This window comes from Protopterus annectens, chromosome 6.part0, assembly GCF_019279795.1.
Source record: "Protopterus annectens isolate FY-2018-M chromosome 6.part0, PAN1.0, whole genome shotgun sequence".
NCBI lineage: Eukaryota > Metazoa > Chordata > Ceratodontiformes > Protopteridae > Protopterus > Protopterus annectens.
The window spans coordinates 411,569,258-411,594,729 of NC_056737.1; the positions used below are offsets into that span (position 1 = coordinate 411,569,258).

At 38.5% G+C, this 25,472-nt stretch overlaps 1 protein-coding gene across 1 annotated transcript in view; it reads left to right on the top strand.

The window, feature by feature from the left end:
* Positions 1 to 25,472, top strand: part of RYR3 (ryanodine receptor 3) — a 3,250,282-nt gene that overhangs the window by 528,565 nt on the left and 2,696,245 nt on the right. Inside the window, exon 2 of the mRNA XM_044074157.1 lies at positions 9,668 to 9,787. Coding sequence (XP_043930092.1) covers positions 9,668 to 9,787 — 120 coding nt within the window. The remainder of the gene's footprint in view (positions 1 to 9,667; positions 9,788 to 25,472) is intronic.

Consider the following 25,472-nt stretch of genomic DNA (forward strand, 5'->3'; position numbering starts at 1 on the left):
GAACTGACTTGTTCAAGTCACTGAGATCCAAATTTGGTCTCCAGTCTCCTGTTTTTTTGCCACTAAAAATAATCTTGAGTAAGTTCCAGATTCTATCTGGTCTGAGGGGACCTCTTGGATGAACCTTTTTTTTCTAGCAGCTTTTGTATTTTTAGTGCTGCTGCTTTCCCCTGACTGAGTGGAACCATGGGAATTTGGTATACAGTTGGAGGTGGAAGGGAAAAGGGAATTATATAACATCTGGAAATAATCCTCTACACCCAAGTATCTCTTGTTATATTTCACCAGGCTCTCTGGTGCAGGGATAACTGACCTCCAGTTGCCTCCAGAGGTGGACAATCAGGCCTCCTTTCAGGAGCCCTGGTAGGGTCTATCAGAGAAAGAATCTCTGGACCCCTGATATTGTAGACCTTCTCTACCATGGGGCATCATTGTCCATTACAGTTCATCCCTCTGCCCCTAGGGGAACTTTCCCAAGGGGAACTTTCTCCATACATGTCCTGGAAAAGAACCTGGGAATTCCTGAACCATATTTTCTGACCACATTGTTGATTCCTAAAAAAGGATATTTGAGAGGTTGAAAAACATATGCCCCCCCCCCTGCAAAGACGGTCTTTCCATCCTTTTCACACCTGTATAATGTGTCCTTCACTTTTGGCCCAAACAATGAACTACCGTCAAAGAGAGCATTGACGAACAAAGACTTGAACCACAAAATCATATATGCATATCCAGGCATATCTCCTAGTGGATATGCCTGAACCTGCTGCCCTTGAGGCACCTTCATCTGCATGTAAAATAAGCCTCATGGATGAATTCGAAATGGATTGGAGGGTAGCCAACATGGAGGTGACAGATGATTAGGCCACAGCAGTAATGGTTCCTGAAAGGTATTTTGAAAGTTCTTTGATCAAGTTCCTTTGTAACCTTGTAAAATGTGCCAGATAGTTCTGTGACCTAAGAGTAAAGGTCACTGAAGCATAGACTCCAAAATCCCTTCACAACTGGTGGAACTAGAATCTGATATGGCCTCCTAGTGATTGGCTCAAATGAGTTAGGCTGTTTCCACACCCACCGAGAGATCAAATCAATGAGCTCATCAGCGGGTCAGCTCAGAAAGCCTCCAGAAATACTAATTCCTCTAGTAAAGGGTTGCTGGAGATCCAACCACCTCTCTGCTTAAGGATCTCAAGGATGTCCCAAATGAGACATCTTTCAGAGATGGTCGTGGGGACCCTTCACCCTTGTCGAAATCAGAATCCTCATTGATTGACTCTTGTGGAGAGTCCAAGTGCCTCCTCTTGCACTTTCTCTTCCTAGGGACTTCTTCGGTGGGGGGGTTCTGGGGAAGTGTCAGAAGAGATTGTGAAACCCTACTGAGTAGTCTGGTGGTCTTGAGTTGGCTGTCTCTGTGGTGTAGCATGATGATAAGCTCCAAGTGCAGAGACATCTAGTAACTAGATTGAAGATTAGATGGGGTTGTAGCTCTCCATCCTGTTGGAGCAGAAAACACTCTCTTCACTACCTTGAAGGCAGACTGCTCCAGAGAGTAGGAAGACCTTAGAGCTGAGAAAGCAGACTTCTGGACCACTGTCTCCCCTGCCCCAAAAGCAGTCTCCCAGAGGAGGAAATTGAAGCAGAGCTATCTAGTGCTGAAGCACCAAAGCACAGTGACAGCTCAGAAACATTTGGAGTCAACTCCAATGCCTCTGACCCAACAAAGAAGCTTTGGCTCTGAGAGTAATCCAGATGCAATGGTGTCAGAACTGGTGCCCTCAGAGTTAGCTTTGGATCCAAAGACAAAGTTATCTTTGAATCCAAGCCAGACATACCCAGAAGATTTGGATTAAGGGACACTAAAGTAACCAAAAGATCAGAAAATGAGTAGGAAGTGGTGGTGTGGTAGATAGATGGGCCTCCTGACCCAAGGGGGTAGGAGCTGGTAAAACACCGATCTGGATCTGTGCCAAGAGAAACTTCCTTAACATTCTGTCCATGTTTTCCTCAGTCAAACTCCAGGATGAATGAGACAAGGCAATGGAGAAGGTGACTTGGTTCGGGCACCTTTCCAAAAAAGGGGAGGGAACCATGGATGGCACAGGATCAGTAGAAGGGAAATGCCTTTTCCTTGGAGTTCCAGTCAGATCTGAAGCAGTCAGATCAGTAGGTCTCTTAGTCAGATCCAAGAACATAGGATCCACTAGTTTCTTCTTCAGATCCAAAGGGGAGGAACTTTGAGTTCGTCTCGGATCCAATTTCAATCTCTTCCTTGACATCTCTGAAGATGAGGTTGAGGAAGTAGAAGGCTTAGGAGATTTTGATATGGACTCCTTAGCTTGAATTTTGGGGAACTGAGCCCCAGAGATGGCTTCACTTAAAGAAGATGGCAACAGACCTTTCAGTATAAACTTATTCTTCCTATCCACAAGAGCCCTGGGATTGAAATTCTTGCAAATTGAATAATCCTCCTAAAGGTGCTGCAGGCATAAATAATAAACACAAATGGTATGCATGTCTGAAAGAGGCAGTTTGTACCCAAATTTGAGACAGTTTTTAAACCCAGAAGATCCTTTCTTAGACATGCCAGTAACTGTACGGAAAAAAGACAGTAATATAGAAGAAAGCTAGCTTTTCTTTTTTAGTCATGAAAGGGGAAAGAAAGTAAGAAAGAAAGAAGAAAGAATTCCAACGATGGTATTAGAAGTACACTAGTGTGTATAGTAGATGGGAAAAATTAAAAACAGACTACCAATAATGGTAAAAAGGAGTTACAGTACTGTAACAGGGTAAGGGAATAATATATAAAGTGAAATTTAAGATATTAAAGAAAGAAACTGCACTTATCTGAATGAAACTCGAGAGCTAAAGGCTGACCACATCTTTTTGCAAAAAGCAGCAAATGAGATCTGAGGTATGTTAGGGGTTGGTGCATTATGGGTAAGTGAGAAACTCAAGTGCTTTTTGGTTACCACGAGCTTTAGTAATGGCCGAGTCAGATCCAAGGTTCAGATCCAAACTCAACAGCTGAGGATACAATGAAAACTGACAACATCAGATTAAGTGGTTTTATCCTTCTAGTATGTTCATTTGGCAACTAGGTTTCCAACAATTGCTGACCCAATTAAGCCTCACACTCCAACACATTTCTGTTGTCCAGAACCCTTTAAAAAACATTTCTATTCTTTCAATCCACAGGCAAAGCTGTCAGTTAATTCTATCAGTCTACTGTGACCATAAAAATAGCATCTCACAGTATCTGATGAGATTCTACCCACCCAACCTCTCAGCAAACACCATTAATCTGCCAGTCACCTCCCATACTGCAGTCTTTTTGCTTCTTCTTCAAGTTTATTGTCATCACATTAGTGTGCCAATTTCATACCCCTCCTTTACCATCTCTCCTCCAAAGTGTATAAAAGTAATCTACACGAGGGTAATCTGGGCAGCATATTGGCTAAGTGGTAAAGGTTTCTGCTTGAAAGATACAGGGTTCAAGCATATGTTCTGCTTGCTGCCTGTGTGAAGCCTACAAGTTCCTCCCATCATGTATTTTTGATGTAATCCATTTGACCCCCCCCCCCCCAAAAAAAAAGTGCTGCTCAGCTAGGTATTTAAAATCCTTCCAGTCTGGGCCACAGCTGAATAGGGTTCATAAAGCATGAGATCATTTACCGAGTTAACAAACAAATAAGTAAATTAAGTGCACAGCCTGTCCTACAAATATGATATTTTAGATGCTTTACCATTTCATGACTGTCCTTTGCATGCCATCTGCTAAACAAATTTCCACTGCCTGCCTTGCTGTTCATATCTGAATATAATATTAATGCTTGCCTAGACAGATATCTAAGGTTGTGCTAAATCAGTGCCTCATACTTTGAATACCAGCATATTGCTTGTCTTGACCCTACTATCTCTACAATATACATTATCACATAGTTTAAGAAATTAAAAATCTTTGTAGAGATTTTCTGAATTAAACTATATAAATGTATGAATATATGAATATAAAAATATAACCTGAATTTATTTGAAGGCTGCCTTTTCTATTTGGTATACATTTGATGTCAGTTTTACATGGTATGGTACTGTAGCAAAAGTCTGAATACTGTAATAAATTTGAAGTTATAATAGTTTCAACTTTCTTCTTCTGAATAGTTACCTGCATTGTAACATCACCCTTGAATACAAACTTCTTTTCTAGAGAACTGAGCCCAAAGTGAATGGGCTTGTATCTGCCCTGAGTTACAATTCAGAAGTTCCCTGTCTGGTCCCTAGATGCTCTTATAAGTCCTGATCAACTTCTTCAGCCTTAGCTATCCTAACCCTACAACACACATATGCTTTTGCATTATCTGTAATCAAATTAATATTTCATTTTACACGAATCATATCCTATAAAGCTACACAAATAATCTCCAAAGCACAGGATCCAGCCCTGACCTCAGTGGTAGCCTAATTGTTATCTCTGTGTTATAGGTTCATAGGTAAGTACTAGGTTAGCTACCCTTGTGGGCAATTTTAAGCCTAGCAAATGTTCTCTTTTTGTGCTCAAAATAACATCCCATTTGGTTATAAATTAGCATTACCCAACCCATGGTCGATAATTATCTATTACCCATAATGAGAATAATTGGGATTGTACCGTAGATAATTTAAGGACCCGTGTATGGGATAAAGCGTTAAGGAGCTGTAGCTGTCCAGTAACAGTATTGTGTCTTCAGAAAAAATTCATTTTTGTCTTGTAACCAGTATTAATCTTGACCACATAAGCTGAAACTATTTTAAATAATATTCCTCTTAGTTGCTTAAGGATTACAGCTTTGTACATCTGTTGTTTGAGGGCATATCAAGGTCTGGCTGGGACAGTGGTAAATGACTTGTCACATAGCTGTACCACCCGGGTATGTTGAGAACATCAGAAGCAATTTTTACTGGTGGAGCTGTGAATAATTCTAAATATATGCCACAACTTGTGTATTTTATGTACAAATTAATATTGTTTTACTGTATCTGTATATCACAATATACCCTTAATGGATTGGAATATGTTTGATGAAGCCCCTTTGTGCACTACATTCACTTGTCTATTAAATGACTTAGAAAATAAGTACACACATTAGATTTGTATATTTTGCCTGGCACGTTCATCAACTCTAATTGCTGAGTATGATTCAACAAACATAGCTTAAGGTTGTAGATCTAAGAGGAGTCATACTTCTGAAACAGACATTGAGCATAAATATAAAAGTAGGTACACACAGTGAACCATTTAGATTATCTGTGTAGCCTGTATATTGTACCATGCTGTAATGTGGCTAGCTGTACATACAGTAGAAGTACAGAGCTCCAAGTGGCCTTACACAGTTTATGTAAGTTGAAATAAGAAAGCACAGAAACATGATTTGTCCTTAGAGACTATCAGTATGATTCATCTCTATGTCTAATTAAATAGGTAATGAGCCTACAAATTCTGCAGTTCTGGAGCATGCTCAGACATGGAGTGGGGAAGCAATCAAAAAAGACAAAGAGCCTCTGCATGAAAGAACTAGGGCAGTACCTGCCAGGGAAGGTTATAAGCATATTTCTTAATGTTCTATATTTCAAGAAGCAGATGTGAACTAGCATACTATAATATTAACCTACTCACAAGGTCAGCAACCAGAGAATGTGATTTGTTTTAAACAAGCAGCAGCCAGAAAGGTCATGAAGTTTGACAGCATCCTTTTAAGGTTTACAAGTATGCCGAATATTTAAACTACCATTGCTGTAAATCCCCCCTTAAGTAGAGTTGATAGATCATTTATAGCTCAGACCCATCTTTTGTTTTTTTTAAACACAGAATTCAAAACCTGGCTTCTGTCATTAATATTGACTCCACTATTCAGAGTGGATTCTCATACCTCATTGCCATATGCAGTAAAGATATATCTGCGGCACTTTTTAAAGAGATTTTGCTACACTGCATCTGTTGCTACCTTTCCCTTATACACTTCATCACTAATGACCCACTGCCTTCTACAGCAGGGGCTGTCTGTATCAGTGTATGTTCCTTGTCAGTTCACCTTATGTCATATATTTCTTTTTTCTTTATCCATCTGTACCCCATAGAGAATCCACTGACTTTAGAAGCTGGGGCAGTCTCTTTCTGTGTCTTATCATTTCAATTTACTCCATTTTTTTGTTATAACCATTGCTTCATTCTTGGCACTACACAACACCCACAGACTTTACTTCAGTGAAATTCTTTAATCTTTATCCAACTGTTGCATTAGTTCTTGTACTTTATACTTTCTTCAGCTCATTAATTTCTTACTTCACCATTATTTGGTTATATATACTGTTTCTCTTGTCTCCTCACAATTTCCAGGGTCTGATCTGTGTGGGGTAGTTTTTTCATGCGTATCCTTCTTTCTTTTTCAAGTCAATCAGTTGTGTTTCTTCTGTATTCATAATGGCTGTCTGCTGTGTCTCCTTTTGTATCTGATTTGTAACTTATTATGCCTTTTTGTCTCCCTTTATATTTTGTTTCTACTTAAGTATATCTCTTTTCCATCCTTGCTATATTTCCTTAACTTCACAACTTTATCTGACCTCCATTTCTTTCTGCATTTTTATGTCCATGCCACTCTTGAACCCACAGTATACACCTTTAAGGTCACAAAAACATGCAAACTGAGTGACTACTGTAAGTTATCAATGTTATTACATTTATCCTTGCTTTTGTCACCTAGGTATCAGTTGAATTTGTCTGACAAAAACTTGCTCATGTACCTACTTAGCAAATACATTTAAATTAAATCTTAAAAACAAGGTTCTATTTATAAGGGTAGTGTTCTGTACATTGTGTAGTGCACTTACTAGTATTTCTTGATATTAGCATTAGCGTATTAGTACGTGTTCTGAGTAGTTACTGAACAGTGATATACTAAAAGTCATGAAATGAATGGGCAATATTAAAATATCAAATTACTGATACTTGAAAATGTCATTATCAAAATGTCTAATAACCTTCATTTGAGAAGAGCAGAACTTGCAACCCCTAGTAGGAGCTATGTTAGAACTTGTTTCTAAGTTTCATTAACAGGGGCTTGGTATTGTTTACTGACAAGTTGTAATGTAATGGAGTGAATGTACTTAGTACTGTACATGTGAGCTGTAGTAAGTATTTCAATGTTGACAATTTTATAATTCACTATTGTAATATTTTATCACTGTATATTTCATATTATAACTTATAGTATACCCATATTCAGTTAAAATGTCAAATGATCTATTAATTTTCCAGCTGGATTTAACTGGAAGATTAGCATTTTGTATATATGGGTTCCATGTCATGACAGCAATTTCCTGTTTATCAAATTCTGTATGCAACTTTATATCAAATGTTTACAGCAAACTTCAGAAGCTGCAGTTCTGTTGGGGGAAAAGCTTATCATGCCTTCCATGTAGGGATCTTTCCCTCATGCGCTTCATGTACTAACGTAACTACCTCTGAATTTTCTGTGCCTCAGAGAAAGAACATTTCCCGTGTAGTGACAACTGTTGAACAGAGTGCATTTTCACCTTTGTAAAGCCTCAGCAATTTGTTCGTCAAAACAGTAGGGTGCTACATTTTTATATTATTGCACTGTCATGTATTACACTGATAAACTATTCAGGCTGTAAGTTTACTTGAACTTGCTGCTGTCCTGAATTAGATATTAGGCATATCATGTTCTGTCTGTTAATAATGTTAGCTCATTAAAATAATCAATTATTATTTGACTCACATATAAAACCCTTAAATATTTTGGAAATTATAATATATACCCTGCATATTCCTTGTTTAACAATGTTTTGTGTAACAGATTTGTATGCTGTGATGATAAATGCCTTTGTCCCCTATTAGTACACCAATTTAACTAGTATGCATCAACACAGTTATCTGGTTAAGAAAATGTAAGTAAAATAATTAAACTTACTTTACTTTCTGAAAAGCAGCATAGCATCCTACAAAAATTTTTTTTCCAGGTTATCTAAGTGTCAGCTCTGTAGTTTTTTTAATGTCAGCAGAGGGCATACGATCCACATAAAACCCCAGTTATAGCTATGAAAAGGTATAACAGAGTATGTGGAATTTAGGGACACCTAGTGGAAAGTTATGAATGCTAGTTGTTACCTTGATCCCAGGTACTCTGTACCTCTATTGTCCTGTGTCCAGTCATACTGTTTATTCTAGTATATACCCTATGAATTTCCCAAATGAGTTTAACATCAAGTACTTAAGCTGTGCTGGATATAAAATTAAACGTAAAATACTATATCCTTTTTATAAGATTATGCCAACAGTATACACACACACACACACACACACACACACACACACACACACACACACACACACACACAGTGTTTGTGTGTGTGTGTGTGTGTGTGTGTGTGTGTGTGTGTGTGTGTGTGTGTGTGTGTGTGTGTGTGTGTGTAAAAGACTTTCCTGTCAAGAAGTTAGCATGATATTAGCGAACATTGGCTTATTGCTGGTTTCTCATTTTTGTTTGTTAACAAAATGTTATAGTATCATGGCACTCTCTGTGCTATTAAATTTGCTATTTGTCTTAAACTTCAGAAATACAGACTGATTGACATACATTTGATATATGACTGTTACACATTTATCACTGCCAAAAACCTCACATCATGTCTAAGAAGGGTCTTTGGATTAATTCACCTACCCTATTAGCATGAAAGAAAGAAAGAATCATGCTTTTTGTCACACCTGTGTGTTAGCCATGCCATAGGTCAGAACAGCTTTGATTCTTAGGCACCCATTGAACAAACATCATTGGATTACTCATAACCACGACATTTATTTAAATGTTCAAGCAACTGATAGTCACCCTTGCATCCAAAATTATAAATACTAAATTATTTTCATACTCAAAGTGTGTACAGAACTTCTTCATTGTTTCTATGAATAACATAAAATGGTGTCTTGGTGAATCCAAGTCAGTTACCTGAAAGTGGAAGTATTTTCTACATTATATATTGGATAACGGGTCTATATCACAACATCAAAAGGAACAAATCTCGAATGTCTTAAATATCACTGCACCCCCACACCCCCCGCTAATTGTATATACCAACTCTGAGATCGCACTACAGTGAGGAAAGGGCAAAATTCCCAATCTTCACTGTACTGCAATCTTATAAAAAATGGAACAATGAACTGCAATTTTGATATTTCAGTCATTCGACATTTGTTCTTTTCGGTGTTGTGATATAGACCCGGATGACAACTGCAGATATGATGCTCATGTAGCAAACAGCACAGGATGGTTAAAAAGATGTAGACTGTAAATGATGAATTGAAGATATTTTTCAGCTTACAGAAATAATAAACCAAGTGTCCGCCATGGCTGATATAATAAACAACTTTAAAAAAAGTGCTTTCACACATAGTTGTGCTTCATCAGATCTGATGAAGCACAACTATGTGTGAAAGCACTTTTTGTCTGTATTAAAGTTATTTATTATATCAGCCGTGGTGGACGCTTGGTGTATTAATTTCTTTTTTTACTAACTGACCTTCAGCAGCTTTGGGTATTTTTTGCTGTTTCTATATTTTCTATGTTTCTATATTTTTCAGCTTCCATGGTGCTGAACTTTTTATTTTTATTTCTGCTAGGATGATGAAGTTGTACTTCAGTGTGTAACCAGCATCCAGAAGGAACATCGTAAGTTTTGCCTGTCTGCTGAGGGTCTAGGTAATCGACTTTGTTTTTTAGAGCCAACTTCAGAGGCCAAGGTAAGGATGACTGCAAACATTTTTACAAGTAATGGTATTTATTTATTTAGTTTTTTATTTTATTTATTTATTTATTTATTTACAGTTGATACGATTTGTAGTAGAATTTATTTATTCATTTGCAGCTGTTGTGTTATAAGATTATATGTTATAAGATTTACTGCATTCAATCAAAAAGGTAAATTAGAAAGTCATCTTTCACTGAAAGACATTTGCTGATAATTTGATGATTTACCACAGTATATATTGCACCTACAGAGAGAGAGAGTACAGTTGTGCAAGTAAACTTATCGTAACAATTGATGTTCGAATGATTATTGCAGCAGTAGCCTTAGCTATATGGGCTATATCCTGCCAAGGATATAACAGCTGGCCAGCTTCCTAAGCTTCAGGGCACCTTCCATGTGTTCAAATGGTTAAGCAGCTGAGCTGCCTAAAAACACAAGTCTGAGCACCAAGCCCTTCAGAGCTTTCATGCTAACTGAAAAGGGAGGCTGAGCTCCATGAGGATGTGGCCAGGAGTAGAAACAGAAAGATACACATACATATGTATATATATATATATATATATATATATATATACATATATATATATATATATATATATATATATATATATATATATATATACATATACATATATATGGGATCGGTACTGATCCCTGAAGGAACTTTTGACTGAAGTGCAAATAGTCGGGCATACTTCCGCGAAAGTACTTTTTACCGAAAAAGCACTTTTGCAGAAGTATGCCTGCAGCTAGAGGGAGCCATGGGTGAATGACTCTTGTGAAGATCGTACTATGGTGTGGATAAGGGAATATTCCCTTTTCCCTCACTGTAGTGCGATCTGGGAGTGAGAATATTAAAGTGGGGTGGTGGGTTGCAGGGGGGCTTGCCCCCTGCATAAAAGTAGATTTATTTATTTTTTTTTAACACACTTTAACGAAAGTGCTTTTTTGGTGAAAGTGTGTTCGGTGATTGCAGATTTAGACTATTGAACTTTCATTCAATAGTCCTAGATCCATATATATATATATATATATATATATATATATATATATATCTATACACACAGACACACACACACACACACACACACACACACAAACCCTGGCAAATCCAGAAAGCCAAAAAAGGAGGATGGGTGGGCAGAAGTAGCTACTGCAGCATGATCATTCAAAAATCTACTGTTATGGTAAGTTTATTTACACTGGTGTACTGTGTTTATCACATTGATACCTGCTGCAGTAGCATTAGCTATACGGGTAGATAACCTTAGCTTACAACATTTGGGAGGTCGAAGGAAAAGGGTCCAGGAGCCCCTGGAGAATGGTCCAAGCAAAGACTGATCTAGACCAAGAGAAGGCGTCAGACTTGAAGTGCTTTGTAAATGTATGTACAGAGGACTATGTTGGTGCTTCTAGAATACGTCTAGAATCCAAGTATTTCCAAAAAGCCACAGATAAAGCCTAGTAGAGCTGGCTTTGTCCCTGTCTGGAATAGTTTTGCTGTGGTGAGAATAAAAAAAGGCAGTGGTGTAAGACAACCATTTGGAAATAATCTGTTTTGGCACAGATTGTCCCTTCCTCTTACCTTCATAAGAAATTAACTCATCCACAGATCTGAAATGTTTTGTTCTGTCAAGATAGTACCTGAGTTGTTTGTAGACATCCAAGGTATGGAGAATTCAAGCTCACTAATTTTTTGGTTCAAGAAAGATTTATTTGATTATTTTTATTATTTTACATTTGTTTACTGGGATAGTCTGACTGGGATTGTACCCTTTTTCAGTGGAGGCCCAGGGAGAAAATCTCCATACAAGTAGACATAGACATAGCATGTACACAAAAGTTAACATTATATGGTATGTATACAGAGTATTGATATCAAACTGCAATAGTTAGGAGATGGATAGTTTGGCTTACAGTGAATTCAGATATTACTTAAGGGATAAAAGAAGAAAGGATTAGTTCTCAAAGAAATCCTGTCTGTGTGGAAAATGTGGTAGGACTGATTCACCACAAGAGCTTGCTAGTCATATAATCTCCTTGCACATGTAAGAGCAATTGGTAACAGTATTCCATGTTAAGAACCTCAAATCAGCCAGATTAGCTGGTTTAAATAGAGCAAGTACTAGCTTCTCTAACACAAAATTAAGATCCCAAGGAGGTGCCACTGGTTTTCTTGGAGACCTCTTTTGCAAACCCCTTACAAAAACATTCTGACATGAAAATGCATTTTAAAGAGGAAACTTCACGGGTAGATATACTGAAATGGCCAATTAATGAACCTTGATGGAGAAGTAAGAGAGGTCATAGGATAGCAAGTCACACAAATATTGTAAAACAAGAGAACAACTAGCTTTGAATGTATGCTAGTTATATTGTTGGCACCAGCTAGTAAACCTTTTCCATTTCTTAATATATGATTTTCTAGTACCAGGCTTTCTTGCCTCTATTAGGACCTGCTGCATGATCCCTGGGGCTTAAAGGGAATTAAGACCCTATCATCCAGGCATTCAGCTGAAGTTGACTGGTTATTGGGGTGTATCAAACACTCCTGATCTTGCATGAATTGATCCATTCTATGGAGAAGCTTGTGATAATTGACCCTGGCCATCTCCAAAAGAAGGGAGAACCACTGCTGCCTGGACCTGAAGGGAGTCACACAGTGATCATGGGGGGGGTTTCTTCTGAATCTACAGAAATAGCTTGGATATCAATCCAAACTGTAGAAAGACAAATGGAACATTCCTGTAAAAGGAAAGAAACAGGCATCTGTCTCCTGGGCCTTCTTGCATGAAGTCCTGGAGCAGAATCCTGCCAGCCAATTGTTCATAAATGGAACAAACAGGTCTACTTGAGGAACTCCCCAGAGATGGATCAAATCTTGAAAGACCCGCAAATCTAGTTTCCATTTGTGGGGATTTGCCATTGTCCTGCTCAGCTTGTCTACCACACAGATTTGCTCTGAAGGTGAGTAAGATATCTGTAAAGTGAGCTTGTGTTGTGAATCTATACCCCAAGCTAATATAGCTAGTCTGTGAAGGGCATAAGACCTAGTTTTCCTTTGCTTGTGGATGCGACACATAAGTGTAGTATTGTTTGTAACAACTTGAAGAGGTCTCTTTAATATTTATGTGCTTGTGTCTGTCCTTGGCCCCCCACACACCTTGCACTTTTATCCCTCCTGAAACCGCTCCCCAAAACAAAGTCCAAGGCATCTGTGCTGACTGACTGCTTTGGAGCTGGTGGGGGGGGAGAAGAAGAGACATGGATTTAAGGAAATTTCCTGTCTCCACCAATTGTTTCTCTTTTGACAAACCACAAAACTTGGATTTGAAAAGATAATAACTGTTGGTGTGGGACCAAAGAAATTTCAGGTACCACTGTATCTTTCTCTTTGCCATGGAGGTATCATGAGAATCACAGATGCCATGAGACCCAAAATCCTGAAGTACTCCCTCGCAGTGACTGAAGTCTGAATGGAAGACTAGATCTTTGAACTGAGGTGTGTAGCAGATGCCCCAGGAACACAATCCTGTGTGATGGAGTCAAAAAAAGGCTTGAATGTTCTCTTGGAATCCCAGCTTGTGTATGAGATCTCTGACCCATGTGAGAGATTTCTGAAAATTGAAAAAGACTCTGCAAAGATAAGCAAGTCATCTAAATATGGAAATATGTGGATACTCTGCAGCCTGCAATGAGGTTTAACTAGAGCTAGACACTTTGTCAACACTCTTGGTGCAGTAGATAATCAAAAGAGTAAGGCAGAGAACTGGTAATGTGATCCATACTCAGAATATCTTAAGAAGTGCCTGAAGTCTGGGTGAATCTGGATGTGATGATAAGCATCTTTTAAATCTAGTGTTACCAGGAAACTATTGTGAAGTGGCAGCATTCTGAACTTGGGCATTATCACAAATAGGTTTAAGAAAGAAAGATGCAGAACCTTTTTCCCTAGCATTTTTTTTCTTTGGCACCATATATATGCCTGAATAAAAAATCTTTCCCAAACTGGGAAGGAGGAACAGGCTCTATAGCTCCCTGAAACAACTTATGTTGAAGGTCAGGGGAAAATAGAAAAGTCTCATCTGGTGGATGAGGAATAACCCCTGGAAAGGAGGAGTTTCCTCCTCGTGCTGTCTGTGACCTTGATGAATGATCTCAGAACCAATTTATCTGAAACTATCTGTTGCCAAAGACGGAAGTGGAGATTCAGACTTTCTGGAAGGGACAATGAGCTGCCAGGGTTGGGGGGGGGGCAATGTCCCCTAAACAGTCGTGCTGACTTGTTGGACTGCCATTGGTTTTGAGGGGATTTTTTCTTGAATGTCTGTTTTCTTTCTTATCAAAACTGGATGAGTGGTTAGAAAATTTTGTAATGGGGGCAGTGAAAAATCTTAGAGATTCCTTGTATCAGTTTAGCCTTCTCATCACACTTTTTGATAACCTCTGTAGCAGGTGTACCAAAAACTAAATCTCCATCCAAAGGAGAACTTAAAGTTCCATTTTTCACATCATCTGGGAGTTTCTGAGAATGCGGACAGGCAAACCTCCTTAAAGCATTACCAATGGCCATAGCCCTGGAAGATGCATCAGCAGAGTTATACACACAGACTTTAAACAATGATTCGTGACTTGTAAAATGAAAGAAATTCATAGGTTCATAGATTCATAGGTAGGTACTAGGCTATCTGCCCTAGGGCATTTACAAGCCTAGCCAGAATGTGTTGGCTTTCATCTCCCTTTTAGACTAGATTCCTGAGCCTCTGTCCAGCAGGGCCATAGAAGTGATCCCAGGAGTAAATTTACGATTTCCCATTCACTCATCAAGATTTCTCTTGAAGAGGGTCAGCGAGGGGCTCTACCTAACATGGATTCTATTCCAGAGCGAGGGAAGCCTTTGGAATATGAATCTATCCCTCCAGCATGTCCTATTTATTGTTGTGCTATGGTTTAAATCCCTGGAGCGTGTAGCTCTAATGGATTTGGTTTTCTTGAGGTGGAGCATGTCCAACAATTCTGGGTTAGACATGGCCTTGTACGTCAGGCAGAGATCGCCTCTGAGTAGGTGGTAAGCAACTGAGTAGAGCTGGAGTTTCTTTAGTCGGGCTGCATAGGGCATCTGTTTGAGGCCCACAATCCTCTTGGTGAGGTATTTCTGAGGTCTCTCCAGCTGTTGCAGGTGTCTGGTAAGGTACATCCCAAATGGGGCATTGTACTAAATTATGGGCCTAATGAGCAATGAGTAGAGGGGCACAATGACCTCTCTTGATCTAGATGCGAACCCTTTTGTGATTAGGTGAGCCATATAGAAGGTTTTTCTAAGCACTTTGGCAATGTGATTGTCAAAGGAGAGGTTACTATCTACTTGGGTCTCCAGATCCCTAATTACTTTTTCCGTACTTAGTGGATTACCTCCTATGTGGTAGTTTGTGGGCACTTTGTTTTTCCCAAAGGGGATGACTATGCACTTTTTGGCATTTAGCTTGAGGCCATGGTTCTGACACCAGGTATCCGTCTCCGTAAGGCCCTTCTGGAGGATGCTTGTGTCAGCCGGTGAGTTGATTATGGCTCCCAGTTTGCAATCATCTGTGAACATAGTAAGCCACAGTCCTCCTGTGTTTGCCTGTACCTCAGAGAAGTAAATACCGAACAAGAGGGGTCCCAGGACGGAGTCCTGTGGGACGCCACTTGTAACCTGTTTAGAGTCGGACATGGCACCTGCAACTCTGACCATGTGAGTTCTATCCCTGAGCCAGTTTGCAACCCATCTTGTGACATATGGGTTAATATTTAAGCTGGTAAGCTTATTTATGATGCCAGAGTGGGGTATTGTGTCGAAGGCCTTTGCAAGGTCCAGGTAGGCTATGTGGACTACCTTTCCCTCATCTATGGCTTTGGGTACTATTTTGAAGAAGTCAACTAGGTTTAAGAGGCAAGATCTGCCTTTAACAAAGCCGAATTGGGTAGGGTCCAGTGTTTGGAGGTTCCCAATGTCTTTGTTTATGAGATCCGTGATGATGCACTCCATAGCCTTGCAGACCAGGCTAGTCAGGCTTATAGGGTGATAGTTCCTGGGATCCGCTGTGGCGCCACCTTTGTGGAGCGGGATCACTGTTCCTGTACGCCATTCTTTGGGTACATAACCTGTGGTAAGGCTGAGTTCGAACAGTGAATTTATGTGAGGGTTTAGTTAATTTTGGAGCTTGTGTAAGACGGAGCCCGGGATACCATCCTGTCTCACTGATGCTGTGTTTTTTTACCCTGGAGAGGGCTGCTTTCACCTGTGTGTCTGTGATGTCTGGGGGACTGTGTTCTTCTGAGATAGACACTTTAAAGCAGATTTTCCTCACAAGAAGAACTTGTATTCACAACATTTCTCATATTTTTCACAATTAGTCACAATAAACTTTAATATATGAGCCTGACAATTCATAAAATTCTGAAAATCAAAGTTGCAGAAGCATATACCTTTTTCCCATACTTATGAATTATTTCCCCATCCTTGTTAGAAAATGTAGAACTGGAATTAACTAAATGTTTACTAAGATTAACTAAAGTTCCTGTGTCAGGCTTGGGATTAGTATATAAAACCCTGACTGAGAAATGTTATACAATCTGTCTCTCTTTAGGGGCAGCAGGGTGACACTCTATAAAATTACAGACAGTGACACATGCATTCTCCAAAGCTGACAGCACTGAAGGAAGAGTGCAGGCTCTGGAAATTCCTCCTATAACAGCTCATAGTATTTTCTGAGGGAATGAGAAACCTCATTGTTCTCCCACTGAAAACACAGTTTCAGAGAAAGAGAAACTCTCACAGAAAGAACCAGATATTGTGCTCTCCTCTCATTCTGATTCAGAAATCTGAGAAGAAAGGCCTGTGTCTGTCCCTTCATCTTCCTGTACAGATTCAAAGTCTTGAATCTCTTCAGGAAAAGAGGCAGCCGTCTTTCTTTTACCAGAAGCCGCCTTATTAGAAGAATCAGTAGCCTGAATTAAAGCCTGAGCCAGATCTAGTAAACTACTGTCTAGGGAAATTTGGGGAAGAGTAGATACATTGTTAGTTTTCTTTTCTTCTTGACAGAAAAAGTGGAGCCATTAGCATTATTAATGGCAACAGCAGCTTCCCCAGGGATAGGTACAACATTTTGACTAAACAAGGAAGCATTCCCTGCTCCTTCTCCCAAGGCAAACAAGAGTCCATCCATCCATCCTCAACCCCTTATTTTTGCACATGGTGTCGGGGTATCACTTCAGCAGTGACAATCATCTCGAGCCAACAAGAATCATGTTCCCTTTCTCACTGAGAGGACCTCAGCAGCTGCATAGGAAGTAGCTCATCCGTGGTCCATAGTGGCTGTAAATGCTACACCAGAGGGATACAGGGTAAAAGATGAGTGGTCTGAGGAACCAGTTTAAGCTATAGCACAGTCACCCACTTGCTACCCTGGTGGCAAGAGCAGTTTGACTTTTAACTTTAATTTTTTTTTTTTTTTTTTGGTTAGTAGAAGGATGAACTATCGGAATGGTAGCTTGTTCCATTGTCAAACTGAAAATGTTGCTTCTTTTCCACAGTAAACAAGCAGTATAAGCCGCTAAAATTTTAAAGTTATTAAGTCACTTTTTCTCACAAAAAACATGGTAAACAGCACTTTAATACACTTTACCAGCACCGAAAAGTAAAATAAACACAAATTTTCCAGAGGAAAAAAATATTCTACTTTAACCAATGTTTAAACTGAAAGGAAAAATGTGCATTCCCTTTTAAAAGTACAGTTAGGTCTCATGAAAGTCCATTGAAACGTAACTACTGGATTAAAAATAACTTTTGTAAGCAGTAAAGTACAGTAAAACAATATTTTTGTTCATGTAAAGTTTTTCCCCAAAGGAAACTTATCTTCCCAGCAAAATAATAGCTCAAGCTGAAAGTCTGTAGAGGAACACTCTCTTCAATGTCAGGAAAGCTCTGAAGGGCTTGGAGCTCAAACATGTGTTTCGGCTCAAGCTGCCTAATGTTTTGAGCATGTGGAAGGTATCCTGAAGCTTTTGAAGCTGGCTGGTTGTTATGTCTTTAGTAAGATATAACTAATAGCTAAGGTTACTAGCAGTAATCAATATGATGAACATCTGTGGTTCTTATGATTTAAGAGGCAGCTGCCCTTTCCCTAACCAGATACGACATAATCCAAGGTAATAATACCTTTATATAGAGTGTAAGGTCTCAGTGCAGTTTATATTTTCTTAAGGATCTCCTTTGCTTTCAGACCAGTTCATCAAATCTCTCAATATAAATATATTCACTCAAATGACCTTATTTTGATGCATGATGTAACTAAAATACATTCTGTCATGCCATCACTGGAATGAACTCATGTAAGAAGTATATATTACAATATTTTTTTCATATGGCAACCTCAACATGTATGAGGATAGTGGTTTTACTCCTCAGTATGAATCATGGTGTAGCAGATTTGCTTATAGGCCTATGCCACTGCATGTGATTCACAACCAAACATGAACTTGATTTGTAAGGAGTCATTATGTATTACAGACCTTTGGTACATAGCACTACTAGAAAAATCTGCTTACTATACTATCTATTTTCCTTGTTGTTATTAGACTTTTTTATATCCTGCAAGAAGGACTATTTTCCCATGTATTTTATATATATATATATATATATATATATGTTTAACAACATTCTGTCATCAGTTATGCTGCCAAAAATCAGATTGTCCTGCACAAAATGTAAAGTGTATTGGATAGTAGAACAGACTTATGTGAATATTCACATAAGTGTGTTTGACTATATATATGGAGATCGCGGTACAGTGGGGACTGGAAATTCATCCATATCTCCACTGTAGTGCGATCTTGGAGTTGGAACATATTAGTAGCAGGGGGTGTGGGGGTGCAGGGGAGCGTGCCCTCTGCAAAAACATGATATGTTGTATAGGAGTTTGATTTACATCAGCTCCTATATGGCTATCACGTGGCATTTTCAGCGACAAAGTCGACTCAAATGTGTCGATCATTTGGGGTGACATTGTGTACATTCGAAAAGTTTGGTTTCGGTTTAACTTTTCATTATTTCGAGCAGCAAATGTTTTTTTCATTTGAAATAACGATAGTAAACCATATATATATATATATATATATATATATATATATATATATATATATATATATATATATATGTATATATATGGTTCTACCTGAGTTCACCGACAGCTGAGAACACCGACAGAAAATTTTGAAGCCTCAGAAGCGCGAAATCTGAAAACGCTGACAGTAGTCAAAGTCGACGGCTCATAAGAACGTCAATGTGCAGGTAAGGCTGAATGAAATTGTGCGGTAGTGATTGTGTTTGGGTTAGGGGCGGGATAAGTGAGTTAGGGTTAGGGAGCGGGTCAGGTAAGTGTGCGGTAGTGATTGTGTTTAGGTTAGGGGCGGGATAAGTGAGTTAGGGTTAGGGAGCGGGTCAGGTAAGTGTGCGGTAGTGATTGTGTTTGGGTTAGGGGCGGGATAAGTGAGTTAGGGTTAGGGTGCGGGTCAGGTAAGTGTGCGGTAGTGACGGACCTTAGGGTTAGGGTTTGGGTTAGGGTTGTAGGTAGTTGTGTATGTGTGGGTTTGTAGGGATTTTGGTGTGCTTGTGTTGTGTATGTGGTTTTGTTTGTTGATTGTTGTGATTGTGGTGTGTGCAGTGTATGAGGTTTCGTGTTTGTGTACCGTCGGTTATTTAGTTGTCGGGCATGTGGGGTTTCGTGTTTTTGTATTGTCGGTTATGTGGTGTCAGTGATTGCGTTGTCGGTGTTTTGGGGTTTCGTTTATGTCAGGTAGAACCATATATATATATATATATATATATATATAATATATATATTATATATATATATATATATATATATATATATATATATATAATACATATATTTTATATATATATATATATATATATATATATATATATATATATGCATATATAATATATATATATATATATATAGAGAGAGAGAGAGAGATATCATAAGCAAACTTATGCAACATTTTGAATCAATACTATTAGAAATTTCACATCCCAGTATAACAAAATGATGGCATTTTTTTGGCCTTTCCTGTTTCTTTTAAAGACAGTGTTTATAGCATGTCAGTGTCAAATATACTAGGCTTTCAATCAAAACAAAATACTTCCTGCAAAGAATGCAACTAAATGTCAATAAAAGGAAATCACTGTACATATGATACCAGAAAACCACAAATACTGTAGAATAAAACTTGGCAGTCATAACTAAGAATGCTGTTTACACTCTTCAGCAGTGCAGAGTAAATAAGGTTGTACACTTTTATCTCTCAGATTCTTATGTTCAACAAAGCCAAAAGTAATCAGGGACAAAGGCTCCAAATCAGGGACACTACTTAAATATTGTTTTTTTTTCTGACTCATAGTGCGGTGAACCTGAATTAACATACATTTTCTGAAGGAAAAAAGTTTATACATGTAATATGTGTCATTATTTGTTGATATAACCTACCAAATTTTCTGAAGTCACTGATTTTTTTTTTTACAAGAGACAGACCAAAATTCTGAGGCCAAATCAGGGACAGCCTTGAAAATCAGGGAGAGTTGAAAGATTCCACTGCCTTCACAGACTACAGAGTAAATGGTTTTAACTACACACATGTTTTATTGTTAGGTAATTCTGAAAACATATTCCTCAAACAAAACAGCATTAAAAAACACTCTGCAGATATTGTTTACTCAAACCTATTTATCGAGATTTAATGGTAGCATTAACCATCATGCCCGCTAATTTCCCTCACAGCAAAAAACTTCATATTTCGAGATTAATTTGAGCATTCTCCTTTTTGATATGATTAGTGTTCTGCATTGCTTGTTTCACATATACTTAAATGCCACCAGCATTGGTCCCTCTACCAGAAGTCTGTTCTATGCATCTGACACCCTTGCTGTAGGCAAATGTTTTTTATGTGATTCTTTAATTTGTCCCCTAATCCTAATGTTAAACATCTTTTTTCAGAAGTGTGCTTCTTATGCCTGTAACATACTAGAAGACTTGTATCATGTTTCCACTGTTTGCCTGCATTTCCAAGGAACACTGTCTCTCTCTTACTCTGAATTTTGGGTCTGGAAGCTGCTGACACATCTCCACTTGCATAAAATTAATTGCGGGAAAGCTTTAATTAAGTCTTCTCCTGACTGTCATCAGTTAGACTGGTTCTGGTTCCTTCCAAGTCAGACACTATGCTATTTGGTGCCCATCTGTGGGTGAAACTAAAGTCAATTAAGGAGCATGGAGGTTCTGCATTATCCCAGGTGACTTGCTATAAAAGTGTTGCATTTTTGTTAAAGTCTGATCTTAATCTTAGACTGAATATATAAACTGTAGTTGATAAGATTCTGAGATGGTTCAAGATTTGCAACAAGGTCTCAAGTCAGCTGACACCAGAAATAATGAAGGTAGTTACTATTAACATATATATTACAAGACAATATTCACTTCTACTGCTTTTACTGTAGTAGCAATATTCCCCTACTACAGGTTACATGATACCTCTCAACTGTACAGATTTTTGCAGAATGTCCAGATTTTTGCCTCATATTTTTGATCCATTTTTCATAAAATTGCATTTTTCTGGCAAATTATTGGCAAATCATTAAAGACTGAAGTTAGAAAATAATGACAGACATTTGAGTTTTAGACTTCATACCCTTCAGAAAATTCATGCTATTGGAAAACATGTTATTCTGTCAACTTTCTAAGTTCATAAGAGCAATATTTAAAAATTGTCCCTATTTTTGGGCCTTTGTCCCACTTTTATTTATGGCTTTGCCCAGATTTCTTGCTCTAAGAGGTTGAGAGGTATGCGCCACTATTCATTAATGTATTTACTTATTTTATTTTGTTTTTGTTTACTGGGTTTAGTCAGAAAGCCTTTTCAGCAGAGGCATAGGAAGACGGTTTGTCATTTTATCTCCCTTTCTCCAGACAGAAAACATGATAGACTAATTATCTCACCAAGAGTCAGAGCCACGTTATTCTTAAATCCACCTTTAGAATCCTACATCTGAAGCATTATCCTCTACTATCACAGAACCTATCAACTGCATCCTTTCACTAACCATTATAATTCACTGACCAGAGAGCTCTGATGTTCTGTTGTCCCAGATTTGCTAAACCTTTAAGAGAAAGATCATTCTCTAAGATAGAATCAGCTTCCTGGAATTCCTGGAATTCTCTTGTCATTGCTATACAGGCAATTGTTAATCACAATGTTTTAAACCAACACACATTCTCTGTACAATATCAATATGCATGTATTGTACTAATCTTTACATTACTCTTGTCACTTAATTACTGTTTACAAGGGATGTACATTGTATGCACATAGATAACTACAATGTGATTGTCAGAGTGGGATAATACTTGATGTTTCTTGTCTTATATTATTGTTGCACATTTATTTATATGTGTGGCCTAACTTGCAGATGAAAATGGTCTGAGGACCTGCTCAATTACTGAGTTATTTAATAAAGAAATAAATAACATTAACGATATTGTGACCCATTCAACTGTTTTTTAGAATATTGATAAATGTATTCAGAAATGTGATAAACAACTTAGTGAAACCACACAGATAGAATATCAGCATCCCTATTCCATAACCTGTACTCTTCAGTTATTTAAGATATCCTACCATATCACAGTTACAGTATTCTTTACAATAAGGATCTCCTGCCAAGGGTAACCCGACAACCAACCAGTATACCAAAGTCTTTAGGTTGGAATAGGTGCTCTGTAAATCACATGTATGCTCCACTTACAGTGTAGGACATAAAGGTGATGCATGGATGTGCCATCCTCAGAACATCTTTGCCACTAGTCTGAATGACATTTTCAATTGTTGGTCTGAACGCTCATTTGTCTGCTGTTTACCGAGCTGCTTTCCAGATAAGTGCCCCTTTGTTTTTTTTTTTTTTCTTCTTATCTCCTTTTTATTGTTTGCTTATTGGTTTCATGTTATCCAGAAAGGGGAAATGCCAGTGTGGGAGACAGATTCCCCATATGGATCATCATGAGCAGTTTTGTTTTGCTTAGATGCTTCTCACAGCCATACATCATATACCATTTGTCAGGTGTTTGTTTCAAAAACCTTGCATAGTCAGCTCTCTTCTTTAGTGGTTTATTTATAAAACCACATGTTAAGCTGTTGGCTGAAGATACCATGGAAGAATCTTCCCAGCCCAAGGGTCAACTGTCTTTGAAGAAGACCAAGAAAGCTTGGTCACAGTCTCCTGCTGTATTGCGTATGCTGGACATCTTTCAGGAGGTTAGTAAACACCTGGATGACTGCTCATTTTTTCAATTGGATACCTCTGTTGCTACTGCTTTGAAATCTGGCATGGATCTAGCTTCTCACACATTCATGGAGGCCTTGCAGACGTCCACTTCAGATGTTTAAGGGGAACCATGGCTGATTATTTCTGAAGGTCCTACGGAGTTCCTCAAATTTTGGTGAGAGAAGTGGCACCTACTACACTTATAGAGTGCCTTCTGGAGTCAGAGCTAACTAAGATCTTTAGGTTGACATCCTCTTAAAAAAGAGACAAAAAACTAAGCACCTTTCTCCTGCTCCAAAAGATCCTTAGAGTGAATGGCAAAATTTCACTCCAGTTTATTTAATGCCCTTATGGCTTTGAGGCCTCCTCAGGTGGTCTCTGGTCATGCTTCCCCTTGGTCTTCTACCCCTCTTAAGTGGCCTATGGAGCATGTTACATCTGCTCCCTAGGCCCACTGATCAAAGCCACAGTGAGTTATGCCTACTGCCTTTGCTCTGCTGTTTTCCAAAAACCTGCTGTGAGACTACAAAATATAAGGACTTATTTTCAACTGTTTTCTGCACTTCTGACTAACTAAAATAATATTTGCTGCATAATTGTTTAAACTGTACAACTGCTTTTTATGGTTAGTGAACTGAATTCTTACATCTGTTGTGACCTTTGTCTCTCTTTTGTTTGTCTGCCAGTTTTGTTCATTTTACTTGTTACGGCACTTGAAAAACACTAGCATAGAGCTGAATCTAGTACTTTTTGTGACCTTTGGAGCTTGTAATACAGTTAATATTTTGTCTAGAGAGGCCTAGCTGTTGCTTCGTGGAAGGGAGTTTCAATTTGGCCTGATCTGGCTAGAGTTACTGCAGTGTTTTTGATTGGATAATTTGAACTTTGGCTGGTTCCTATTTCTCTGACTTAAATAGCCAGTGTTTAAACAGTCTGTGTTTGTTTGCTGAAAGCTGCAGTGAGTTAGGCCTTCTGCCCTTGCTCTGCTCTTTTCCAAAAACCTGCTGTGAGACTACAAAACATAAGTGCTTATTTCCAACTGTTTTCTGCACTTCTGATTAACTAAAACAATATTTGCTGCATATTTGTTTAAACTGCAGAACTGCTTTTTAGGCTTAGTGAATTGAATCCTTACCTCTGTTCTGATCTTCCAACTACTCTCTCTGCAGACCTTCTCCCAGCTGAATACCTACAGATAGCAGCAGATGCCATCGCATACCCTATCTCAATACTTATCAATAGAACCATAGCAGAATCCAAAATCCCATCAATATGGAAAATATCCCATGTCATACCTCTCCACAAAGGTGGCTTATCTACAGAACTATCGAATTATAGGCCCATAGCAATACTGTCACCATTGGCCAAAATCATGGAGAAGTGCATACATAAACAACTTTTTTACTATCTTACCCACAACAATTTACTAACTAACTCACAACATGGTTTTAGACCCCACCATAGTACTACCACTGCTCTTCTTTCTTTTACTGACACTATCAATCACAACTGAAATGACAAAAAAATATCTTCAGCACTGTTTCTTGACCTATCAAAGGCCTTCGATATGGTGAACCACCAGCTACTTCATCATACACTAGAAAATCTCCAGCTAGATAAACAAGCTCTGGACTGGTTTCTTGGCTATCTCTCTGATAGGAAACAAGCCGTCCTCTGGCAATCTAAGCTCTCTAACCTCTTACCAAATACCATAGGTGTACCCCAAGGATCCATACTGGGGCCTCTTCTTTTTACTATCTTCACAAATGAACTGTATAAGGCCATCCCTGAAGCCACCTGCATTCAATATGCAGATGACTCGACATTAGTCTGTGCTGATACATCTCCTGTCAACCTATTATCCAAAACTCAATCTTGCTTCATATCAGTAGAGAATTGGCTTTTAGGATGTAAATTGATCCTGAATCCAAACAAAACAAAATTACTACTTTTCCACCCCACGCAAAAGACCACACCCCTATCCTTTTCTATCTACTCCAGAAACGGGACAATCATCTCCCCAGACTGCTATACCAAACTATTAGGAGTTTCCATAGATAACAAACTCAGATTTGATATCCATATCAATCAGACCATTAAGACCATTAACAAAAAACTCGGGTCACTATACCGGATCAAATCTTTTCTAACTCCAGTAGCAAAAGTGACCTTGGCCCGCTCATATCTTCTCTCTACCCTCCTGTATGCCTCTCCTATGCTCACTAACCTCAACACATCTGAACTAAACAAACTATCGCGCTGCTATAATCAGATTGCTAGATTTGCTACAGGAATGCCTTACAGAACACACCACTGT